Source organism: Epinephelus moara, chromosome 18 (genome assembly GCF_006386435.1).
Source record: "Epinephelus moara isolate mb chromosome 18, YSFRI_EMoa_1.0, whole genome shotgun sequence".
Taxonomy (NCBI): Eukaryota; Metazoa; Chordata; class Actinopteri; order Perciformes; family Serranidae; genus Epinephelus; species Epinephelus moara.
In genome coordinates, this window is record NC_065523.1 from 22,930,260 (window position 1) to 22,952,117 (window position 21,858).

General features: G+C 42.8%; 1 protein-coding gene across 4 annotated transcripts in view; it reads left to right on the top strand.

The window, feature by feature from the left end:
* rnf213a (ring finger protein 213a) overlaps positions 1–19,628 on the top strand; it is a 35,022-nt gene extending 15,394 nt beyond the window's left edge. For 3 of the 4 annotated variants that reach the window (XM_050069699.1, XM_050069702.1, XM_050069700.1), the window contains 40 exons: positions 35–3,649; positions 3,745–3,869; positions 4,264–4,380; positions 4,461–4,585; positions 4,664–4,786; positions 4,876–4,943; positions 5,175–5,328; positions 5,413–5,554; positions 5,650–5,841; positions 5,948–6,078; positions 6,161–6,318; positions 6,419–6,625; positions 6,868–7,055; positions 7,199–7,319; positions 7,441–7,541; positions 7,623–7,805; positions 7,904–8,070; positions 8,212–8,314; positions 8,412–8,526; positions 9,346–9,553; positions 10,161–10,351; positions 10,468–10,590; positions 10,701–10,811; positions 11,834–12,076; positions 12,166–12,241; positions 12,336–12,370; positions 12,470–12,570; positions 12,679–12,835; positions 13,030–13,201; positions 13,734–13,828; positions 13,971–14,222; positions 15,064–15,196; positions 15,529–15,612; positions 15,698–15,878; positions 16,118–16,319; positions 16,406–16,483; positions 16,569–16,766; positions 17,022–17,111; positions 17,199–17,377; positions 18,754–19,628. In XM_050069699.1, the coding sequence (XP_049925656.1) occupies positions 35–3,649; positions 3,745–3,869; positions 4,264–4,380; positions 4,461–4,585; positions 4,664–4,786; positions 4,876–4,943; positions 5,175–5,328; positions 5,413–5,554; positions 5,650–5,841; positions 5,948–6,078; positions 6,161–6,318; positions 6,419–6,625; positions 6,868–7,055; positions 7,199–7,319; positions 7,441–7,541; positions 7,623–7,805; positions 7,904–8,070; positions 8,212–8,314; positions 8,412–8,526; positions 9,346–9,553; positions 10,161–10,351; positions 10,468–10,590; positions 10,701–10,811; positions 11,834–12,076; positions 12,166–12,241; positions 12,336–12,370; positions 12,470–12,570; positions 12,679–12,835; positions 13,030–13,201; positions 13,734–13,828; positions 13,971–14,222; positions 15,064–15,196; positions 15,529–15,612; positions 15,698–15,878; positions 16,118–16,319; positions 16,406–16,483; positions 16,569–16,766; positions 17,022–17,111; positions 17,199–17,377; positions 18,754–18,910 (9,201 nt within the window). In that variant the 3' untranslated portion in view covers positions 18,911–19,628. The remainder of the gene's footprint in view (positions 1–34; positions 3,650–3,744; positions 3,870–4,263; positions 4,381–4,460; positions 4,586–4,663; positions 4,787–4,875; positions 4,944–5,174; positions 5,329–5,412; positions 5,555–5,649; positions 5,842–5,947; positions 6,079–6,160; positions 6,319–6,418; positions 6,626–6,867; positions 7,056–7,198; positions 7,320–7,440; positions 7,542–7,622; positions 7,806–7,903; positions 8,071–8,211; positions 8,315–8,411; positions 8,527–9,345; positions 9,554–10,160; positions 10,352–10,467; positions 10,591–10,700; positions 10,812–11,833; positions 12,077–12,165; positions 12,242–12,335; positions 12,371–12,469; positions 12,571–12,678; positions 12,836–13,029; positions 13,202–13,733; positions 13,829–13,970; positions 14,223–15,063; positions 15,197–15,528; positions 15,613–15,697; positions 15,879–16,117; positions 16,320–16,405; positions 16,484–16,568; positions 16,767–17,021; positions 17,112–17,198; positions 17,378–18,753) is intronic. The other variant, XM_050069701.1, reaches the window with a different exon arrangement.
* Positions 19,629–21,858: the final 2,230 nt, after the last annotated feature.

Sequence of the window (21,858 nt, forward strand, 5' to 3'; positions counted from 1 at the left end):
TAACTCTGTTGTTTTCATATTTGTTTCTGCATAGGCTCAAAATGTGAACAGCACGTTCACAGACGTGTTTCCAAATATTTTCTGCCGATCACCGAAAGAGGTGCTAATGCTAGAGATGAACAAGCAAGAAAATCCTACCGTTGTAAGCACTGATGACCCACTGATGGATGATAAAGAATTCAGGAGTGCAGCCTTTCAGCGGCCATACCAGTATCTTACACGATTTCATAACCACATTGATCTTGACGTGTTCACATATCAGGGGGTTGAAGGGTCTCATGTTGAATGTCTTCAGATGTTTCTCATGTTCTGTGGCATTATGGATCCATCCTGGGCAGAACTGAGAAATTTTGCATGGTTTCTGAACCATCAGTTGCAAGACTGTGAGACATCCGTTTTTTGTGATGCCACTTTCACTGGAGACACGCTTGCTGGATTCAAAACCTTTGTGGTGGACTTCATGATTCTGATGGCAAAGGACTTTGCCACTCCATCACTCAGCATCTCAGACCAGAGTCCTGGCAGGCTGCAGATGGACTTGACTAATGTCCGGGATGAAGACCTGGCTCCTTTCCTGATCAGAAAGAGATGGGAAACAGAACCACATCCATACATCTTCTTTAATGATGACCATGTGTCCATGACCTTCATTGGTTTCCATCTTCAGCCCAATGAACAGAACTTTGTTGATGCCATTGAGCCCACCTCTGGAAGGGTAATAAAAAAGAATGTCATGACAAGGGCGTTGTATGAAGGCCTAAACCTACAGAAAGTACCTTTCAACATCGACTTTGATCGCCTTCCAAGAGGGGAGAAAATAGAGCGAATCTGCAATGTTCTTGGAATCCAGTGGCCTCTTGACCCCGATGAAACATATGAGCTTACAACTGACAACATACTGAAGATGCTGGCAATCCATATGCGGTTCAGGTGTGGCATCCCTGTCATTATCATGGGAGAGACAGGGTGTGGCAAGACGAGACTCATCAAATTCCTTTGTGAGTTGCGGAGGAGTGGAGTGGCTACCGAGAACTTGAAACTGGTCAAGGTACATGGAGGGACAACTTCGGAGATGATTTACACCAAAGTCAGAGAAGCAGAAGACATAGCTGCTATTAACAAGCAAGACTACGGATTTGACTCTGTTCTTTTCTTTGATGAGGCCAACACTACTGAGGCCATCAGCAGTATTAAGGAGGTTCTCTGTGACAAGACAGTCAAGGGCGAACCTTTGACACCCAACTGTGGGTTGCAGATTATCGCAGCATGCAACCCTTACCGAAAACACACAGATACGATGATTGAGAGGTTAGAAGCTTCTGGCCTTGGATACAGAGTTCGAGCTGAAGAGACAGATGAAAAGCTTGGGTCTATCCCTCTCCGGCAGTTGGTCTACAGAGTTCAAGCATTACCACCAAGCATGATCCCTCTCGTGTGGGACTTTGGACAGCTCAACGATCACACAGAGAAAATATACATCCAGCAGATTGTGCAAAGAGTGGTTGAAAACAGAGCAATTGATCAACGTTACATCAAGTGGATCACTGATGTCCTCTCAGCTTCACAGAAATACATGCGGACAAGAAAAGATGAATGTAGCTTTGTCAGCCTGAGAGATGTCGAACGTTGCATGCAGTCTTTTGTTTGGTTCTACAACAACCACGTCATGTTCTTTGCAGAGCTTGAAGACTTTGAGAGTAATCAAAATGCAGAGAAGAGTGAACGGCATCACAGACAACCTGAGGTCAGAGATCCTGTGCTCTGGTCTCTGGTCATGGCCATAGGAGTGTGCTACCATGCCTGCCTGGAAAATAAGGATAAATACAGACAGAAAATCAGCAAAAGCCTACCATCACCATACAGCCCAATAAAGGTGATGCAGGAAATCACACTCATGCAAGATTTACTTCTTAGTGGCGTGCCAATGGGGGATACTATTGCAAGAAACAGTGCCCTCAAAGAGAATGTCTTCATGATGGTTCTCTGCATTGAGCTAAGAATCCCTCTCTTCTTAGTTGGAAAACCTGGAAGTTCCAAATCCCTGTCTAAAACTCTGGTGGCAGATGCAATGCAGGGCCAAGCTGCTCATTCGGACCTCTACAAAAAGCTCAAACAAGTCCATTTGGTGTCCTTCCAGTGTAGCCCTCACTCAACCCCAGAAGGCATCATTAATACGTTCAAGCAATGCGGACGCTTCCAGGAAGGAAAGAACCTGGATGAGTACATTTCAGTTGTGGTTCTTGATGAGATTGGGCTGGCTGAGGACTCTCCAAAGATGCCACTGAAAACTCTTCATCCACTGCTAGAAGAGGGATGCATTGATGATGAGCCATTACCACACAAGAAGGTTGGATTCATTGGCATCTCCAACTGGGCTTTAGACCCTGCAAAGATGAATAGAGGCATTTTTGTCTCCCGTGGTGACCCTGATGAGAGGGAACTCATTGAGAGTGCTAAAGGCATATGCAAATCTGATGCAATGGTTTTGGAGAAGGTCAGGGATTTCTTCCAACCCTTTGCAAGAGCCTACTTGAACATCTGCCGCAAACAAGGCAAAGGCTTTTTTGGCCTTCGTGACTATTACAGCTTGATTAAGATGATTTTTGCAGTGGCAAAAGCTTCTCAAAGACGGCCAACTGCAGAGGAAACCGTGAAGGCTGTGCTGAGAAATTTCAGTGGCAGGGATGAAGTGGACGCAGTTAAGGTCTTTACCAAACGACTGCAGATTGCACCCAACCTGGAGAACATCAGTGCCATTGAGTTTGTGAGAGAAAACATTCAGGCAGTTGGACAAGAAGAAGAATGTAGGTACCTGCTGGTGCTAACAAAAAACTACGCAGCCCTACAGATCCTGCAGCAAGTCTTCTTTTCAGAAAGTGGTCAGCCAGAGATAATCTTTGGATCCAGTTTCCCGAAAGACCAAGAGTATACCCAAATCTGCCGCAACATCAACAGAGTAAAGATCTGCATGGAGACAGGTCAAACAGTTGTGCTGCTAAACTTGCAGAACCTCTATGAAAGTCTTTACGATGCCCTCAACCAATACTATGTCTGCTTGGGAGGACAGAAATATGTCGACCTTGGACTGGGAACCCACCGTGTGAAATGCCGGGTGCACAAAGACTTCCGACTAATTGTCATTGAGGAAAGAGAGGTGGTGTACAAACAGTTCCCAATACCTCTCATCAACAGGCTGGAGAAACACTACCTGGACATCCACACTGTCCTTAAAACTGAGCAGAAGAGGTTGGTGGATGAATTGGAGAAATGGTTGAGAGTTTTTGTGTCTCTCAGCAGTCAACACGCAGCAGCAGCAGCAGCTCAGGTTTACAAGTACCAACCACCAGACGTCTTCATTGGCTACCACTCGGACACTTGTGCTTCTGTGGTACTTCAAGTAATAGAGAAGCAGAAGGACAGTTTGGAGATCTCAGATCCTGAGAGGAGAATACTGGATGAGGCTAAACTCATTCTGCTCAGATGCGCCACACCAGACTCAGTTGTGCGGTTGGACTGCACAGGCCTTCCCAAAGTGGAGAGTGAAAACCTGGCCAGGGTCTACTTTGAAGAGCAAAATAACAGCTGCTTGGCACACTTCATTCTTGCTCACACAAGGCAGGAAGTCCACTGCTACTCCTCCTTCACAGAGGTAACTTTAAGCTTGTGATACAATACTACTTTCAAATATATCCTGAAGCTGTTAGTATTAGGTTTTAAAGCCCTGATTGTAATTTTAAACCATAGGTGACAACATTCTCCAGACTCCTGACAGCATCTGACCTGGAACCTTTGGAGCAAGTGCTGCATAGTGTTGAGCTTCTCTCACTCCAGCAGTTTGACACAGAGCACTCTTTCCTGAAGAAGATTAGGTTTGTTGATATGTTGGGGAATGTATTGTTTTACACTTGATAACAGTTATGGCCCATTAACCTGAAACATTTTGCTATTCTCACACAGTAAACTGCAATAAATATTGCTATAAAAATAATTACTTTTCATGTGAATACTTGTATGTTTGGTTGTAAGAAACAATACTAAAGAGCCACAGACATAAACTGTCTTTTCAGGGGGCAATTATATTAAATTTACAGTTTATTGCGGTTGTTTTAGAGCTTTTCAAATATTTTGACATCTGTATTGTTAAAGTAAGTTTGTAAGTATATACTGTATGTTCAAAAGCATGGAATAATTATCAGCAAGAATGACTCCTGGGATCTTTTTGTATGATCTCAGTCTAAAGATCAAATCCCTGTTTTCTTGTAGAAACATCCTCACTGCTGAAAATGGAAACCGCAACATTGGACCCTGCAACAAGATTCTCCTCATTCAGAGTGATTTTGATGAAGCCTCTCATAGTGCAAATCTCATTGCATCTGCAAAGTAGGTTCAACATTTCCTCTCTGCTGGGTAATGCACCGCTGTGTGCTTTCGCCATATTGAATTTTGCTGTTCGTTTGTAGGTATTCATCCATCAATGAAATCAACAAGCTAACTCAGGAGAGCATGGGAAGCAGGGTGTTTGTGTACTTTATCACCAGACTGCCAAGAATGGAAGGTGGGACCTCCTACGTCGGCTTTCATGGAGGTAAGACTACACCGACTTTATTTTAAATGTTTTATCAAATTGTGTGAAGAATAATCTGAGACATGTTGATATTTACAGGCCCTTGGAAATCAGTTCACATTGATGACCTCAGACGGTCAAAAGACATCGTTTCAGACATCAAAGCCTTGCAAAACATGACGATCTGTCAAATGTTTGAGGCAAAGACGAGTCGGCCTGATGGTAATTAATCGATAAATAATTGACAGCAAATAATAATTTTTGTCTACATAAAAAAAGTGTGGCAGTAAAAAAAAATTTTTTTTCTTCAGCCATGGAGGTGGATGACATGTACACTGAGAATGAGCAGGAGGAGGCAGAGGCAGAGGCAGAGGAAAATGTGAGAACAAACATTTATTTCAGACACTTGCTGCTGTGGGAGAACCTCATATTTACAGTATTGATTTTTCAGCCTCAAATTGAAAATCTACATTCATAACATTTGCCATATGTGCATCAATTTTAGACAAAATTGTTCCCTCCACACTATTTTTTCTGACAACAATAACATATTCTTTATTCTGCGCTGCTTGTGACACTAATTTTTAACCAGCATATTATCCCGCTGCAGGGCTGGGATAACGTTGTGGACACTACAGCACTGGTGCGGAGCTGTGTGCAGAGTGCAGTAGGCATGCTCAGGGACCAGATGGAAAGCGGCTTCCGCAGTACTCAGAGAGTTGAGATTCTGCTGATGCTCCTCAATGACAATGACGAAATAAAAGGTACTAACGGCAACTTTTTTTTCCCAGTGTTTTTGTTGTTGATACAGCAGGGCAGTGCTCAACATGTTCGCTAACTCTTGTCAGGTGAATTTCTACAAACTGTGAAGAGGCATCTTCACTCATTGCTGGCGACTAACGAGGGCAACGCCTTCTCAGCCATCAAAAGCAACTGGGTCATGAAGGAGGCCTCAAACATTGATGCCTTGCAAGAAGGAGGCACCTTTAGGTGAGTGTGTCAGCTGCAGAATAAAACATTTCTATGTTTGCCTTTATGTTCCTTTTTTTTGAACAGCACTGTCAACTTTTTGGGGTTCATGACAGGCACACCTTATGGAAGCGTGTTCAGGCTGTGGTGATCCCCCTCTTGGCACAACTGGTTTCAGTCATTGACCGTGACCAGAACTTGGACATCCTGCTTGATAGAAACTGTGGTGAACATGTCAAGAGGCTGTGGTTAGACATCTTTGGCAATGTTAAGCTGCTGAAAATCCCACGCCTAACAATGGACCACAAGTAAGTGGCACTTTACATAAAGGATGCCAAATTCCTGTACCTGGTAAGATTTAACACTATTAACTTTTGCCCATTTTAATGTTTTTAACATTTTCTCTTTTCACAGCTCAGAGACAAGAACAATCCTTGTACAGAACTACATTGCCCAAAACAGGAATGTAAGCTGCAGCATGCCCTTCAGCTGGAGGATCAAGGACTACCTGGAGGAACTCTGGGTTCATGCGCTTCAGCATGAAGGTAATAGCCTGTCATCAGTTACTCTCATAACTGGCATGTCACCACCATGATGTTGTGTGAATTAAATGTATATGTCTGTTAGGCCACACTCAACAAGAGTTTGATGAGTTCTTTTGGAAGACACCACTGGGACCATACATTATGAAAGCAGACCAAGAGATCCAGACAGAGTTTTTCCAGCGCTACCTTCAAGACTTCATCTACATGACAATGAATGTGACTTGTCAGGAAGATCTGCAGGTTGTTTTCCTGTAATCCTTAAATCATACTTTGATTGTAATGCTGCATCTGTGTGATGGTGTGTGCACGCATATACTAACGCACATTATTGCTTTGCTAGCTCCTCTCTGGCGCTCTGAATTGTTGCGTCAATGAGCTGCGATTGCAGCTCAATGCTACGGATATGCCGACATCGCTTGCATGGGTCCATGCTGCTTATCACGAGTTCAAGAACAGACTGCAGAACCTCTCCAGGATGATCTGCATCGAGCCCCAAGTCACCCAGCACCTCTTGCAGAATCATCATACAAGAGACGGGGTTGAACTGGTGAGTCTGTAAAGACTGTTTAAGTATTTAAATAGCACTTCAATTTTTGTGAGACTAAAACACCAAATTAGTGAATCTGGGGCTTTTATTTTCACTTTTGCTGGTGAACGTGTTTACAACTGTAACCGACAATCCTGCATAGTCTAACTTTAAGAGTAAATTATGTTTGATAATATCTGATATTTATGTTGCCCTTTTATTGGCCTGTGATGTGTAGTGATCATATTACCCCTCTATCCAAGGTACTCGATGTGTATGCTGCCTTTGCATGTGTGGAGTACCTGGAGCCTCAGCTCCTGAACACAGATGCCCAACGACAAGCCTGGCTCAGACAGGTCAAAAAACTCCAGGTTCCTATTGAGCTGATCTGCTCAGAAGACAGTGTGAGACGCTATGGCGAGAGGAGCAAGGCGATGGTCTGCAGAGTCCAGTAAGTCAAGCTTTACTAAATATATTGAAATGGTCCAGGTGGGACTGTTGTACTGTTTATGCTGAGGTTGTTAGGTTGTCTTTAGAAACTACTTTAGCTGCATTGACTTGGATGATTATTTGTTCGTGTTTCTTTGCTTTTAGAGCTGGATGGAATCGCATATTCACCCTCTCGCTCTTTGTGGAACACATGCTGTTGGGCATTGAGCAATTAGAGAAGAAGCTGACGCCTTTACTTTTGGACCATACAAGAGGGCTTTGCCAGGTTGGTCTTGGTTCTTTGTACTAATCTGAATCTTCACGACTTCAATAAATTACCTTTAAAGTATATCCACAATAATGCCGCCATCAATAAAGAAACGTATTGCGTCTGCTCTCTCATCAAGATACTGGAAAAGAATTCAGACCTCAAAACTCAGCGGTCATTTGAGGCAGTAATCGGTTTGCTCAAAGCTTGCAAAGATGGAGCCGTTGAGCGCATCTTCAAGTAAGAAATTTTTATCAAAATCTCTTCTACTGTAATTTCCCTCGACCCTGTGTCTTCACCTTGCGTGTATGTTTTTTCCAGGTTTGGGCTCAAACTATGCCCAGTGTGTATGGGAGACCCACAAGACCCGCTCTGCCTGTCATGTGACCACATCTACTGTGTAGCCTGTATCAAACAGTGGCTGATCCCCGGTCAGATGTACTGTCCCCTGTGCATGCAGCCAGTTAACGATGACTTCCCCATGGTCCCTTCAGATGCCATAAGGTTTGTAACTGCATGTCGATACAACAACCGGATTGATTACATTTGTGTTCCTCATAAAAGGCGCATATCATTTATCTTGTGTCTCTTGTTTTGTGCAGGGTTCTCGTCAACCGACACGCTCAGTTCAGGAAGCAGTGCAACGCTTTCTTCATTGAACTGGTGTCCACTGTGTGCTTCAAGGACAACTCTCCCCCCTCTTCGGCTGTCATTCTCCATCTGCTGTCCTTCCTCATGGTCGAGGCCAACACTGTTCCCATTCTCCGAAGTAGGAGGCTGCTCTTACCCAAAATTCACTTGTGTGTGTGTGTGTGTGTGTGTGTGTGTGTGTGTGTGTGTGTGCAATCATGTCTCTGTTTATACGTGTGCTGTCACCTCTGACGAACCCTTTCTTTTGTATATTTACCAGTGAAACGACAAGTGTTGACAAAGGTGCTCTCTCCGTTTGATGACTCTGTGGATAAAAATCCAGTGGTCCGGTCAGTAGTGCTCAAACTCCTGCTGAAGTACAGGTGAGGTGCTATGGTTACATGTAAAGCCTACTTGTGTATGCCTCAAACATTTTTAGCTGTGTTTCTCATTGTAGTATAAATTGTACTCTTTCTAAAGCTTTGATGAGGTGAAAGACTACCTGCAGCAGCATCTGGTGGCAGTTGAGCAGAGCAACATCTTGGAGGAGACGGACAAAACTGAGCTCTACTTGTTGTACATCAACTGCCTGGAGGTACACATGAATTCTGACTCTGCTGTATATTTGAATGTTTTTGATTTCACAGTCACCATTTTATTTTATTTATTAATTTTTTTTCCAGCACTGACAGCTATGCCATTGTTAGACTATGAAGTCTTGATTCGTAAAGATCAATAGGTCATAGGTTTTATGCCCTGACAACAGAACAGTCATTTCCACATTGTTCTTTAAAAAGTGGTATCAAGTGCTTTATACTGCCATATATGTTTTGGAATCTACCACACTGAGGCCGTACGGTCATATTTAATTGATTAATATAAAACACAAAAAACAAAAAGAAGTTTCCTCACCTGCAAAAAGCCACTAGATCCTTCTTCCTTCTGTTGATCCTTCTGTTGCCTGAGGCAGCGTATGGTACCCGCATGGATACTATAGACTACAAACTGGAGTTCTTTTGTCAACAATGTATTCATTGTTTACATGGCGAAAACAAAATGTTGCCACAACGGTGACTTCAGGGAAGCAGGAGGATTGTCCAATTCTGTTGTTTGTCCTTCATTACTGACTCTGGCAGTGGCCATGGTGTCTCAAAAAGTGTAGCTTCAAGCTATTAGTAAGCTAGACTGTGTCATCTTGGAAGTGTTGCTTGTTTTTAATTTTTTCCTCGGATGTGTGCGAGTAGGCGTGGGCAGAGAGAAAAAAGAATACTGGGAGACTGGCATATCCTGCTTTTGATTTGACTGAAATTGAAAGTTCATTTCGATCAATTTTTGATTTAGGATTGAAATCGTGACACAGTTAGTTGTGATACAACTTGTTTTCATCGGATATATTCACTTTTCATTTCTCTAGGACTCCATGTTTGAAAGGTTGCAGTTCAGGTCCGTCGCAGACCAGCAGGTGTGTCTGCAGGATGAAAGTGCCTTCCTGACCGACTACCTGCAATCACATGGTCAGTCTGCTGAAGCAGCCACTGTGGAGTATCTACAGCAGTTGGCCAGAGTGCGTATGGACCTGGATATGGCTGCAAGCCTCATTATGGAAAAACTCAGAACCGCAGGTATGTAATTTGGATGAAATACAGTATGAGGGGTCGTGCTCATTGTTTTTTAATGCGCACAAAAGCCAGAGCGATGCTGTGACTCGCAAGCGTTCCCAGGTGCCTGTTTTTCAGTGCCTGATGGCTGCGCCCTGAAATAAACAGGGTTAAACTTTTGGAATGCAGCAGCGCACTCCACATCATGTGACAAGAAACAACCAATCACTGCCGACAGATAAATTTCTGTTCTTCTGTAAATATCAGTCTGTGGTAAATATGGAGAAGTAGTTGATCATTTTAGAGCAGGGCTACTCAGAGCTTTACATCCGTCCCACAGACAATACTTTAGGCCTACACACTTAGAGAACAATGCTTGTTAAAAAAAATCAGATCTGCACTCAGGATTTCAGGTAAGTAGACAATGATATGGTGCTTGTTAGGGTCGCTTAGCAACCTCAGACGCAGCCTGGCTCTGTGTTCTTGAAAGTTGGCACAGAGTAGCACCCAACGCTCGACCTTGCGTTCTCCAGGTGATTAAAGACGCGGCATGTGTACGGGCCCCAAGTGTGATTGGGTTTTAGAATGCGTTCATTTTACTAAACTGTACTTCCTCTCTTTTTAATCACAGTAGAGGCTGGTCAAAGTGGAACCACAGCCTTCCTGACCAGTGTGGTGAACTTGTGTAGGCGCAGTAGAAACGACTGGTATCGTGTCTACTTGATCCGTAAGATCTGCAGCCAGCATGGAGTGGAGTTTGTCCTGAAACTCCTCAAAAAGGAAGAAATGCGTTGGCTCTTCCCTGAAGAAGTGCTGCAAAAGGTTCAATTACCCACATTGTGATTTTCAGTGTTTGTGCTTTAATAAAGGCAAGGTTGTGCTCCAGATGTAATGCTACGAGTAACTAAAGAGTGTGGTTCAATTTCCATTACACCCAGAGTGAAGAAGCCACCCCAACAGACCAGTATCTTGTGTGTGGGGAAGACTACAAGACCATCAGAAATGCTGTGGCAAAGGGAGTTATGGAGGGCAAAATGGATGGACTGGATGAGACTTGCAAGGTAACGTTACATCACTTTCTTGTTTGTAACCGAGCATCAAGTCAGGACTCTGCTTTTGTGTGCGTGTCTGTGCGTGTATGTGGGTATCTCACTGCTCTTTTTCTTCACAGGGGTGCCAGTGCTTACCACAGTGTACAACAGTTTATCTTCTATTGGCACTGTACAGAGAAGTCACCACTCTCTACAGAGAAGCCAATGCCAGCTTCCATCCCAAGCTTGAGGTAGATCTTTACAATGAGACCCAATGAGGTGCTCTGATATAATCGGTCATGCTTGTTTACACCCATTTGTGCAAATGACTATCATCAAGACTTGTTCTGCATTCATCCAACTTGCTTGCAATTGACCTATGGCTAAGCCACGCCTCCTCCTCTCACTCAGACAAACTATCAACATTCAGTGACCGGTGCTATGGCAGGCGTCACAGTACACGGCATTTTGCAGGAGGCAATTGATGATTTTTGGGGACATAATGATCAGGTGTCATTGAGAAGTAACCAAAAGGGCCTAAACTACACAATGGAGGGATATATTCATCATTTTATTGTTGAGAAGGTCGATGAAAAGCTTAAATTACAAACCAAAATTTACAGGTCACAGTGTACGCTTGTGAACCGCATCTCGTTGCCGTCGTCATCAAAGACAGCAAGTTAAAGTGCCACTGAAGTTTTTGGCTCAGAATATGAAAAAAGGATAACGGCCTTTTTACCACCTTTACCAAGAGTGTCTCTCCGTTAGTTTGGTGCTGCAGTACATTGAATCATTCAGCATAACATTTGCCAACCTTTGTTATCTCTGTCATTACAGATAAATTAATGAAGCTAAGCTCCAGAAGTTAACGTTAGCTTAACTAGAGCCCTTTGGACAACAGCTAACAATGATGTACAATCACCAAAGTACAAAACTAGAACAAAATAGGCTAATGAACTCCCAGCAAACAAGGTGACGTGATGAACAACGCAGCTAGGAGCTAAGGTTAGGCTAACTTTAGCTAACGTTAGCTAGAGATGTTAAAGATAACTTTATATTTCTTTCCAGCAAAGTGGCAATATGTTGCCTCAAACACGATGTTGACTTACCTTAAAACAGATGTACACATCCTTGTTAATCTTATTCACGTTGAGTTGATGTTGTGGTCTAACGTTACCGCTCAACTTTATCCATAGGAGACACTTTCCTCGGTTGAGATGTGGTTTAAAGTGTAAAAGTACATATCTATATATTTTTGTGTTTGTACTCACAGCAATTGGAAGCCCTGATGGGTTACATCGAAAACTCAAAAGTCCTCGCCAGCCCGCAGATGAAGGCCTTTGCTAGGGGTCTGGTGACCAACAACCTCGAGCTGTTGGGTGTTCGTCCGGGTGCATCTGGTGCCCGTTGTGTGTTGGTGGACTTAGCTATTCACCTGGCTGCTGTCTTGCTCTGCGGGAACCAGGGGATCTTAGCTCCCCTGCAGCAGCTGGCAATGGCTCCTGCCAGCATGCAGGTATGTGTACAGTCAGCCGTTGTCAATGTTGGAAGCTAGGCTTTCTCTTTTTTTTGAAGTGAATTGAATGTTTTCATCTGTCGGTACAGGCCGCCTTCTTGCCTAGCATGCCGGAGGACATGTTAGCAGTGGCTCAAAAAGCTATGGGGCATTTGCAGTGGTACCGTAAGTCACAGACAGGAGAGAGAAAACGTACTCTAAAATTTGAAATATTGTTGAAAATTCTATTTAAGTAATTTTTTATTTACTCTTACCATAGTTTGTCCAAATGGTCACCCCTGCACCATTGGAGAGGTATGTTGCTTCACTGTGACCCATAAAAACATTTGTAATAAGTCTTATTTTCATACTCTTAAGAATTTATTTTCTAAAATCTTGTTTCTTTTTCTCTAGTGTGGCCAGCCCATGGAGAAAAGCCATTGTGTGGACTGTGGTGCTGAGATTGGAGGAGACAACCACAGGCCTGTGCAAGGATTTCAAGCTACCAGCCTGCAGTAAGTGGTCTTAAAGTTAATTCGGGAACAAATTGTAACACAGAAGAAAATCCATTGTGTATTTTCTTTTTTAAAATTTCTGTTTATTTATTCATTGTCCTCTCGAAGGGGTGACCGCACTCAGACAGGCCACATCCTCGGCGACCCCAGCCGCAGGGACAATCCGGACATGCTGGACACAAAGAGCATTTCTCCTGTTCCCTTCACGATGGTCCGCATGCTCACTCACATGGCCATGCTGCTCGGTGCCTGCAACCACCCACAGGTAGCTTAAATTATGAGAACAATTCCAATGTAGATCCTGTCTTCAAGTAATATATTCTTATGTGTTTAGAGGTGCAGCAAAACAAAAATGCTCACAAACAACACAAGCTATTATTCAAGTGTTAGAGCACTGTTAATACCCTGCTCTTAGAGAGGGGGAGTCTGGTCGCTCATCCACTTTATTTGTGTTTCTAGTCCATCTCTACAATCATCAAGCCACCAGTCCCTGACACAGGTGCTTTTCTACTTGCGCACCTGCAAAAGGACCTAGAACATCTCATCAGGTCCCTGGGTAAAGGCACCGACGACACAGTCAGCGCTGTTCACCTGCTCATCAGCAGCCTCATGGTGCCCAAACAACAAACATGTAAGGACCAACAGACCTACTATAAAACTATTAAGTGCTGTGTGGATATTTATAGAAACATAACAATACCAAAATGAAGTTATTTGAGTTTGAATATCAACAGCTGTGTTTCCTTTTTCACCTCTATTTTAAAGGTCATAAAAACATGTTTCTAAAGTTTATTGCACCTAAATCATCGTCTACCTGTTGCTGTAAAGTTGTAGACTGCAGGGTAGTGACAGAACATAGGAAAGGGGTTCCCTCTAGTGGTCAGAAATTGCATTGCGTTCCTTTTGCAATTTATGTACACACATTGGATGATATAAAGATGGATATGGAGTCAATTTAGGTCACTTAACTCAACAAATGTGGGAGTTATGGGTCAGCACTGCCCTCTGCAATGCTTCCTCTAGCTTTCTGTATGATCCAGGATGATATGGTAGTGTGATTACAGTGGTAGCTTACTATAGCAACTTCGTTATGTGCATTTTTTTAATTTGTTTTGAGACTTAACCTTCGACTATGAAACAATTAAACTGGTCTTTCCTTTTAGGGCCTGCTCCTTATGACAATGTGCTCTCCACCAAAGAGGCTAGAAATGGATGGGAGATGGAAGTGAGCAACATCATCATCACACCTCAGTTGAAGGTAGAAATACTTTTTTAATAATCTACTTGTTCTAAACTGGAACAAATACAGCACATATTTGAATTTCAGCAATTAGTTCTGCCTGTTTGTAAGAGATCTGCACCCAACACGGTGTCTTCTGCCACCTCCTCCTCCTCCACAGCACTTGGATAGGCAGCTAAAGGAAGTGAACACATTCATCCGGGCTGACTCCCGCATCTCTGCCAATCCAATCATGAAGCTCATGTTCGGAGAACCTCGTCTCTTCCTGGCGTCACTTCCCCAAAATTCACTGATCCATGGTTCGGCTGTTTGGAGCTGCAGGGAGAAAGTGTCTCTGCTGAGTCTCACCCACATTGTGGAGCAGAATGACGGCAAAGACACTCTGCCGGTGCTCTGGAGATTTCTGCATAGGGTAAGAAAACGCTCCACTTTTGCAAAGGAATCCAGTTTCATTAACCCTACTGTTTAATCACAAATTAAAAAAAGAATACTTATTATTTAAAGGCATACTATCCAGAGATTGTTGGTTACTGGTTTGTGAACAACATGTTCACAGTTGTCCCCTCCTCTCTACACTGAGTGTGTGCACTCTGCAAGATCCTACTGTTGGAACGTTTCATTTTTTGTCACAGAAAAGCCGATACTTAAGCAAGTTAACTAAGCTAACTACCAGCACCAGCCTATTCATCAGAAAAAAAGGTCAACTTACGTCACTCATGATCCCCATCCTCTCCTCCAGTGCACGCCAGAGGAAATAAAAGTGAAAACCAACCCAGATTCACTCTCATTTTGAAACAAACTTTGTCCTCTTGGCATTTCACTGTGCTATATTTGCGTTTTTTTGGCACCGTGTCTGCATTTTGTTTTTGCCTCCTCTCAAATACGTGCTGATTACACTTTGGCACCCGGTAATTGCCTTTTTATTTAGTCCTCACCTCACCTTTGTGCTGTTTTGGCTGGGGGCTACATGCCCAGAGACATCCTGAAAACAACAAAATAAGAAGAAAATAAAAATAGACAGGTAAAAGGCAGGACCTCTGCAGATAAATACACTGCCACAAACTTTTAGGGGGTCATAAGTGATGATTGAGAGGGATTACTTTTGTACGAATCTATACATTTTTAAAGAAAATCCTGCAATCCTGTTAAGAAAACTGAAAAATCATTGGAGTAACCCAAGAATATACAAGAGATGTGACGTGATGTCTGTCTGAACGCACCACTGAGGCAATTTCTTATTTTTATTTTTTAAGGAAGCAGAGGTCCGACTGGTGAAACACCTTCCTGACATCCTCACGCTCCAGAGAGATCTGGTCAAGAAGTTCCAAAACATCACCGATCTGACTTGTGGCACCATTGCTGAATTCCTCCAGAGTCAGAAAGCAGGTACTGAAACTAACTGTCTGCGCCAGCTTTTTCAATTGCATGACTCACTCACACAAGAGATACAAAGTTCCACGCATTTCCTAATTACCTCTTTCTCGGAAATGTCATAGTAAAATAGCTGGCAGCGCACAGTTAAAAACCCTGCCTGCCAAGGAATGAGTTGTTTTAACCTGGGAGGAGACAATGATTGAGTATTCTTAAAAGAGCTAAATCTCTTCCACACGTGAGATGCCTTAAAATGCTGTAGTCGGTCCGTCCAACGTGCTGCAAGTCGTGCCTCTGAGGGACGTTTGTGCACTTGGGATGAAATTTTGTTTTCCTTGTGTGTGCAGTTTCGCTGAAAGCCTGGTATGATAAATACATCAAAATCTTCCTGACAACCTGGAATCAGCTCCGAGTGTCGTTGGCAACGAACGGTAAATACACACACACACTTAGTAACACTAACACTGGCCCTGTCCAACATCGTGATCTGACCTCAAATGAAATGCTGTCGCTCAGGTGAGATCAAGATCCCGGTGGATTTCTGCCAGAAGGACCTGGACGTCAACAGTGACTTCAAGGTGCTGTTGCCGCGGCGACAAGGCCCGGGCCTGTGCTCCACAGCCCTTGTCAGCTACCTCATCGCCCTGCACAATGACCTGGTCTACTGTGTGGATAAGCACACTGGAGAGGAGACCAGGTGGGGGCGCTCATGCCACATTTTTCTCACTTGCACATGTTTGGCTGTCAGAACACAGTGTGTGAACTTCTTCCCTGAATGTGTATCTCATTTGTGTGCTGCTTTTACTGAGAGATTGTAAAAAGGTTAGAAAGATAACTTTAGAATTACCAACTCATAGCTAGAAAGGTTAAAAACAAACAAACAGATGTACTCTTATGATTCATAGACACTGTGTCTTGTGTTTCTCCCTCCCCCAGCTACAAAGTGAGCCCTGCAGATCTGACTGACCTGCACGTGATTCGGTACGAGCTGGAGAGGGACCTGATGCCTCTGGTTCTGTCCAACACCCAGTACAGCATTGAGAGAGGCCAGGAAACCCTTCATGAGTATGACCTGCCCAAGATCCAGCAGCAGATCGTCTCTCGCTTCTTACAGGGCAAACCTCTCATCACTCTCAATGTGAGCGAACTGAGAGCACATGCAAAGTACAGTTATGACACCTTTTTGTTGGGAATACATGTTAAAATACTCGCTCTTTCCCACAGGGCATTCCAACACTTGTGAACAGACATGACCGCAACTATGAGATTATCCTGAAGGATGTAAAAGCAAAAGTCCAGCAGGTAAGTTGTGACATACAGCACAGTAGGTAGCCCAACTGAGCATGCTGCTGTAGAGATGATATGACCCATGTCTGTGTGCCAATAGGAGCCTCTTCAGACTCTCACCCTGTTCGCCGTGGCTGGGGAGCTGCACTCCTACAGCGAGGTGTGCGAGGCCTTGTCCACGCTGGAAGTAGCCCTCGGTTTCCTCGCCATGACCGGGGGAGAGCCTCACATGCAGCTGTCCAGCTACCTGGAGGAGGTGCTGCAGATGGGAAACCAGATGGCTCCGCATATCCTCAAGGTCGGCCTATCTGGGACACCGGTTATATTATCCTATTGAAGTTCTCTCACTTCCAGAGATGTTTCTTTGTATACAAACAGTTTGCCAAATCTCCCCCTAAGAGCAAATTCTCTTGTCCGAGAGTAAAGTATAGTATAACAGCACTAAACGTCAGAGTATTGGATTTAAAATAAACGTGGTTTTAATTAGTGTCAGGCCTTTTTTTATTTGCTACACATGAGAAAAAACTTCATGTTCTCCCTGTTTTGTTCACAGGCCCTGAGCATGTGCTGTCTGAAGCACTGTGTGGCTCTGTGGCAGCTGCTGGCCTCACTCAAATCAGAAAATATGCTGCGGCTCAAGAGGGTAACACATGGCTACCAGTATGGTGAAAATGGCATTATTATCATCATTATTATTATCCCTGTTTCATGCACTCCCTGTGTTCTTCAGGATCCATTTGTGGAAGTCTCAGAGAAGTACAAACAGGCCCTGAGTGAGGACGAGCACAGGCTGCTGACTGGCTTCTTTTCTAAGAGCAGTGCTGACACATTCCTGCTAGAGATGCACGAGTTCCTGGTGCTGGTCCTTAAAAAGCCTGATGCACCTGACACCTACAGGCCTGACTGGAGGTAACACTTCTTCTTCTTCTTCTTTTTTTTCTTTTTTTTTAAATAAATAAAATCGACCCTTCCCTAAGCCCTGCCCCTCATAGTTGCGTTCAAGCTGTTGGAGTAAGCATGGAGCCACACTGTAACTAACTGCACTCCCTGAAGAAATATTATCATATTTTTGGAAAAATGAACCAGTGATTCCAGAGAGAAGCAGACAGAGGGGTCTACAGTCTGTGTTTAAAGGATATATCCAGGATGTCAAACTGACTCAGCAGCAACAACAGGTTAAAAAGACAAAGATAGTTAGACGCTAAAGCCGAACTATAGGCTACAGATCACAGTGTAAAAGTGAACCCCCACACCACTGCTGATCGACACAGAAGACAATGAATATAAAGGGAAACTTTGCTAATATTCAACCAGCTGTGTGTCATCGCAGTGTGTGCAGATGAACAGTGTTTGGCTTCCCTTCACTGGTTCCTGTACAGCAGGGTCGGTCTTTTTTTCGCTGTTATAATCATTAAAAAGCAAAAGCAGCATGTGTATACATTCAGTAGGCTATATCTTCAGTAGCTAGCTAGCTAACCCTACACTTTGCAGGGTTTGATTTTGGTTTTGGAACAGGGAAGAAACGTATATCTTTTTCCAACCTCTCCAGGTAACCAGTATGGGCGGGACTTAGCGAAGGGTCAGTTATTGAAGACCCAGAAATGCTGACCAATCGGAGCAGGGCTTTTTGGGAGAGGTGCTTTCAGACAGAGGATGAATACAGGTGTTTCAGCACAGACAGTATGAGGAAAATTAAATGTTTTTGGAAGATCAGAGCATGTAAACATGTTCTTGTAGAAACCCAAAATACAAGAATGAATCTGAAAATGAGCATTATAGGCTCCCTTTAAAACCATGTACAAAATAAAAGACAGGAAAAAAAGGAGAAAAAACACTGCATGCTGTGCTGTTGGTCTCAGTTGAAACAAAGTGGTTTCTGTTTGATTCATTTTGAGCCACCTTGGCGGGATTCAGTGTGTTGCATGCAAACAAACCTGAGGTTAACTTTGGTCAGAGTTGGCCTCCTACATATTACATTTGGTTGTCCTGGAAAAGCCCGGGACAAAAAGTTATGTTGTACAAATTTCTGTTATTTGATTGGGCGCAGAGACAACCCATGAAGGTGAAACACTGTGCCTAAGTAAATACTGCGCTATTAAGTAACATGGCTATTAGTACAGTATAAACAATTCAAAATGTACCTCTCATCCTAAGCCTCAGTGAAGTGTGCTAGGTCTTTTAGCTACATAGCTTCATTTTATTCAGACTGGTAGTTGTGTGTGTGTGTGTGTGTGTGTGTGTGTGTGTTAGATCACATGTGTAAAGTATCTTTTGTCTCTTAAAAGCCTGAAAGACACACTGGTGTCTTACATGGAGCGCAAAGACCTGGACATCCCCCCTGATGTGGAGGAGCTCTTCCCAGAAGCGATCTGTCTGTCCCAGTATGTCGAAGCCTGGAAGTTCATCATGGCCTTCAAACAGGAGCGCAGCCAGAGACAATAACGTCAAACCCCGCAGATGAAGTTTACAATCATGGTGAAGTGACAGTATTGAATCCGTATGAATGTGTGATATGTTCTGTGTTTTACACATATTTATGCAGAGACGTGCCTTTTTTAGCACAAATGGTAAGCTTCACAGTGCCACAGAATAAGTGTGCAGGATTTTTTTTTTTTAATTATTATTATATGATCTTGTTTTGTATTTTCTATTTTCCTGAGCACCAACATGTACGATTTCCGTACAGTTGAAAGTCTTCTTTCTCGCACTTTACTTGTAATGTGAATAAGTCTGTCTCGAAGAGGCAGAAAAATAATCTGAATTCTACTCAGGTACAAATGTGGAATAACTAGGGTCTGAAAATAACACTGACCGAAGTCACTTTATCAAGTATAATGTGTCTTTTCTCTTTCTCACTTTCTCACTCATTTTCATTCCTCTTTTGAATCAGCGTTTATTCATGTTTTGTTGTGTCTTATGCAAACGTTGCACTTGCCTTTCTTCCACTTTTTAAAGTCACTGTCCAGAAATTTTCTTCAACTTATTTCCCTTTTACATTCCAGTTTTTCTTTCTTTTTTTTAAACTCATCATGTATTGTTGAGCGTATTTACAGAATACAATATACCCTTATTGTCTTACTTGTCCATTTAGTATAAGTTTTTTTGGTTAAGTGTGTGTGGTAATTCAAACTGCTTCCAATAAAGTGGAGCTGTCACCTTTTGTGTGCTTGTTCGTGTGTTATTTAATATAGGGTAATAATACATAACAGTACATCCATGTTTAAACAGGGCATCTTATTCACGTCATGCTGGTGTGGCAATAGCCTCAGTGCTGCCTCCCCTTGGTGTCCAATAACAGTAATATTACAAGAATTTGTCTAATTATTTGTCGATAAGTTACAGCAGTAGAAATACATTTTGGTGTATTGTAAATGCTTCCATCTGCCATCGCAGGCAAACTGGATTATTCTCTCAGTCAGCTATAAAGTCGCCTTAAATCCCGTACTCATAGTGGAGTGTGACAGTAGAATATTTTTGCTCAGCAGGGGTTTGGCAGCAACTTCTATAATGAAATGTTGATGTCGTGCTCAGATCCACCTCCTGTGAGACTAACATCATTTATGGCTTATGCAGATGCCATTGTGTCTCTTGTCATTTTCCTTTCTTGTGTGAAGCTGCCATTAGCTTAAAGGGTACTGCCTAAATTACAAAAACAAAACAAAAATAAAACACATTTTATCACTTATATCTCTTGGTATCTGCCCATAGAGCTAATTTTGGTTTTACTTTGCCAGATTTTGTGATATCCATCTCTGACATTTCTGTTGCTGGTCCCTTATAATTCTCTCTGTGTGCAGTTGTAAAGAGAGAGTCTTTTACAGTTGATAATCAACAGCATTACCACTGTGGGTCACAACTAAATGACTCCGTATTTGCATATTACGTCACTGCCTAAAGGCCAACAGAGGCTATCGTGATGGAGTGCTCAGGAAATGGCTGCCTGCCCTAAGGTTACGTGACTTTCTGACCCTCTGTTGGTGGGAGCTCAATGTGTTCCTGATCAGGCTGATGGAAATGATAAGGACAAGACAGCCACAAGACTGCTGCTGGACGGCTCCTTGATTCAATTTCCTCGATACCAAAGCAGTGTTTAGCATAACAATGACAAATGGAAGCATGCGCCTATGAAAGTAAACCATGCCAGCGACCACCCTCTGGGAGTCTGCACTTAGTATCCATAAGAGGAGTCATAGACTGTCGGGCTTCCAGACAGTTTTTTTTTTTAACTTTATCTCAGCGGCATGCTGATGCATCTATTAAAAACCTCTTACCATACCTGTAAAATTAATCTAAAACGCCTATCCAAGGCATACCCAAAGTAAACTGAAAGCTGTTCTTATTCCATGTTTAAGTACATGTACATGGATGGACTCTGAAGTTTTTCCCTGACAGTCAGAATCACTGTAACTGTGACTGTCATTGAGTAATAGAAGTCTGAATACACTAAAAAAGATTCTATTTTTTAAAAATCTCTGCTTGAATATTTTCTCGAAAAAAAGATGCCACAGATGACAATGATTGGGACTTATTGGCAGGAAAACAAAGAGAGACCATAGCATAAAATCTAACCATGTCTAAATTTAAAGCAGACAATAATATAATAAAAATTTTACACAATTTTCTAAGATTTTGGTTAGACGCCTTTCAAAGAAAGGGTAAAATAATGTACTGAATGTAAGAGTTAAAAACACATCAATCAAAGCAAAAATATCTCTTGAGGACCATAGCCTACCACATATGAAAACACTTTTTGAAAACCTAAATTAATAACAAGACTGAGTTTTTTCCTCTTAAGACAAATGAAGAACCACCTGTTTATCATTTATGTGCATTTAAAATGGTCTATGTTAGAGATAATGGGCCTAAAAGCCCATCTTGTGATCAGGAGTTTCACTGGCTGCAAGACCTGTCTGTCATCGGACCAGCTGCATGCTATTGGCTGGCTCTACAGAGTGAAAAAAGAGGCAGGCTTTTCTCCCAACACAGGCTCTCATTGGCTATTGTAGGTTTTGGAGAGGATATGGAAGCTCCTATTTGCTTAAGTAAAGTGTCAATCAAAAGGTCAGAGTTCGGTCGCCATTTTGAAATCTTGTTATCAGGGAAATTTACATGCAAACTGAGGATACTGCAGACAGTACCTGGAGAAATCAAAACATTTGAAATGATGCAACAGCTGTCCATGAATATCTATGGTTGCAATGTTGAGTTTGGACTCAGTATTCAGTGCATGGGTCGTCTGGGCCTTTGCAAATATATAGGGAAGGTGGATTATGATAAATCATCATAGGTAAGTATGAGCTATTTGTTTGCTTGTTGGTTGTCTGACAGACACATTTAATGTACCTGCTGCAGTGGTTGTACCTTGAAATGATCCGTATTAATCAAATTGC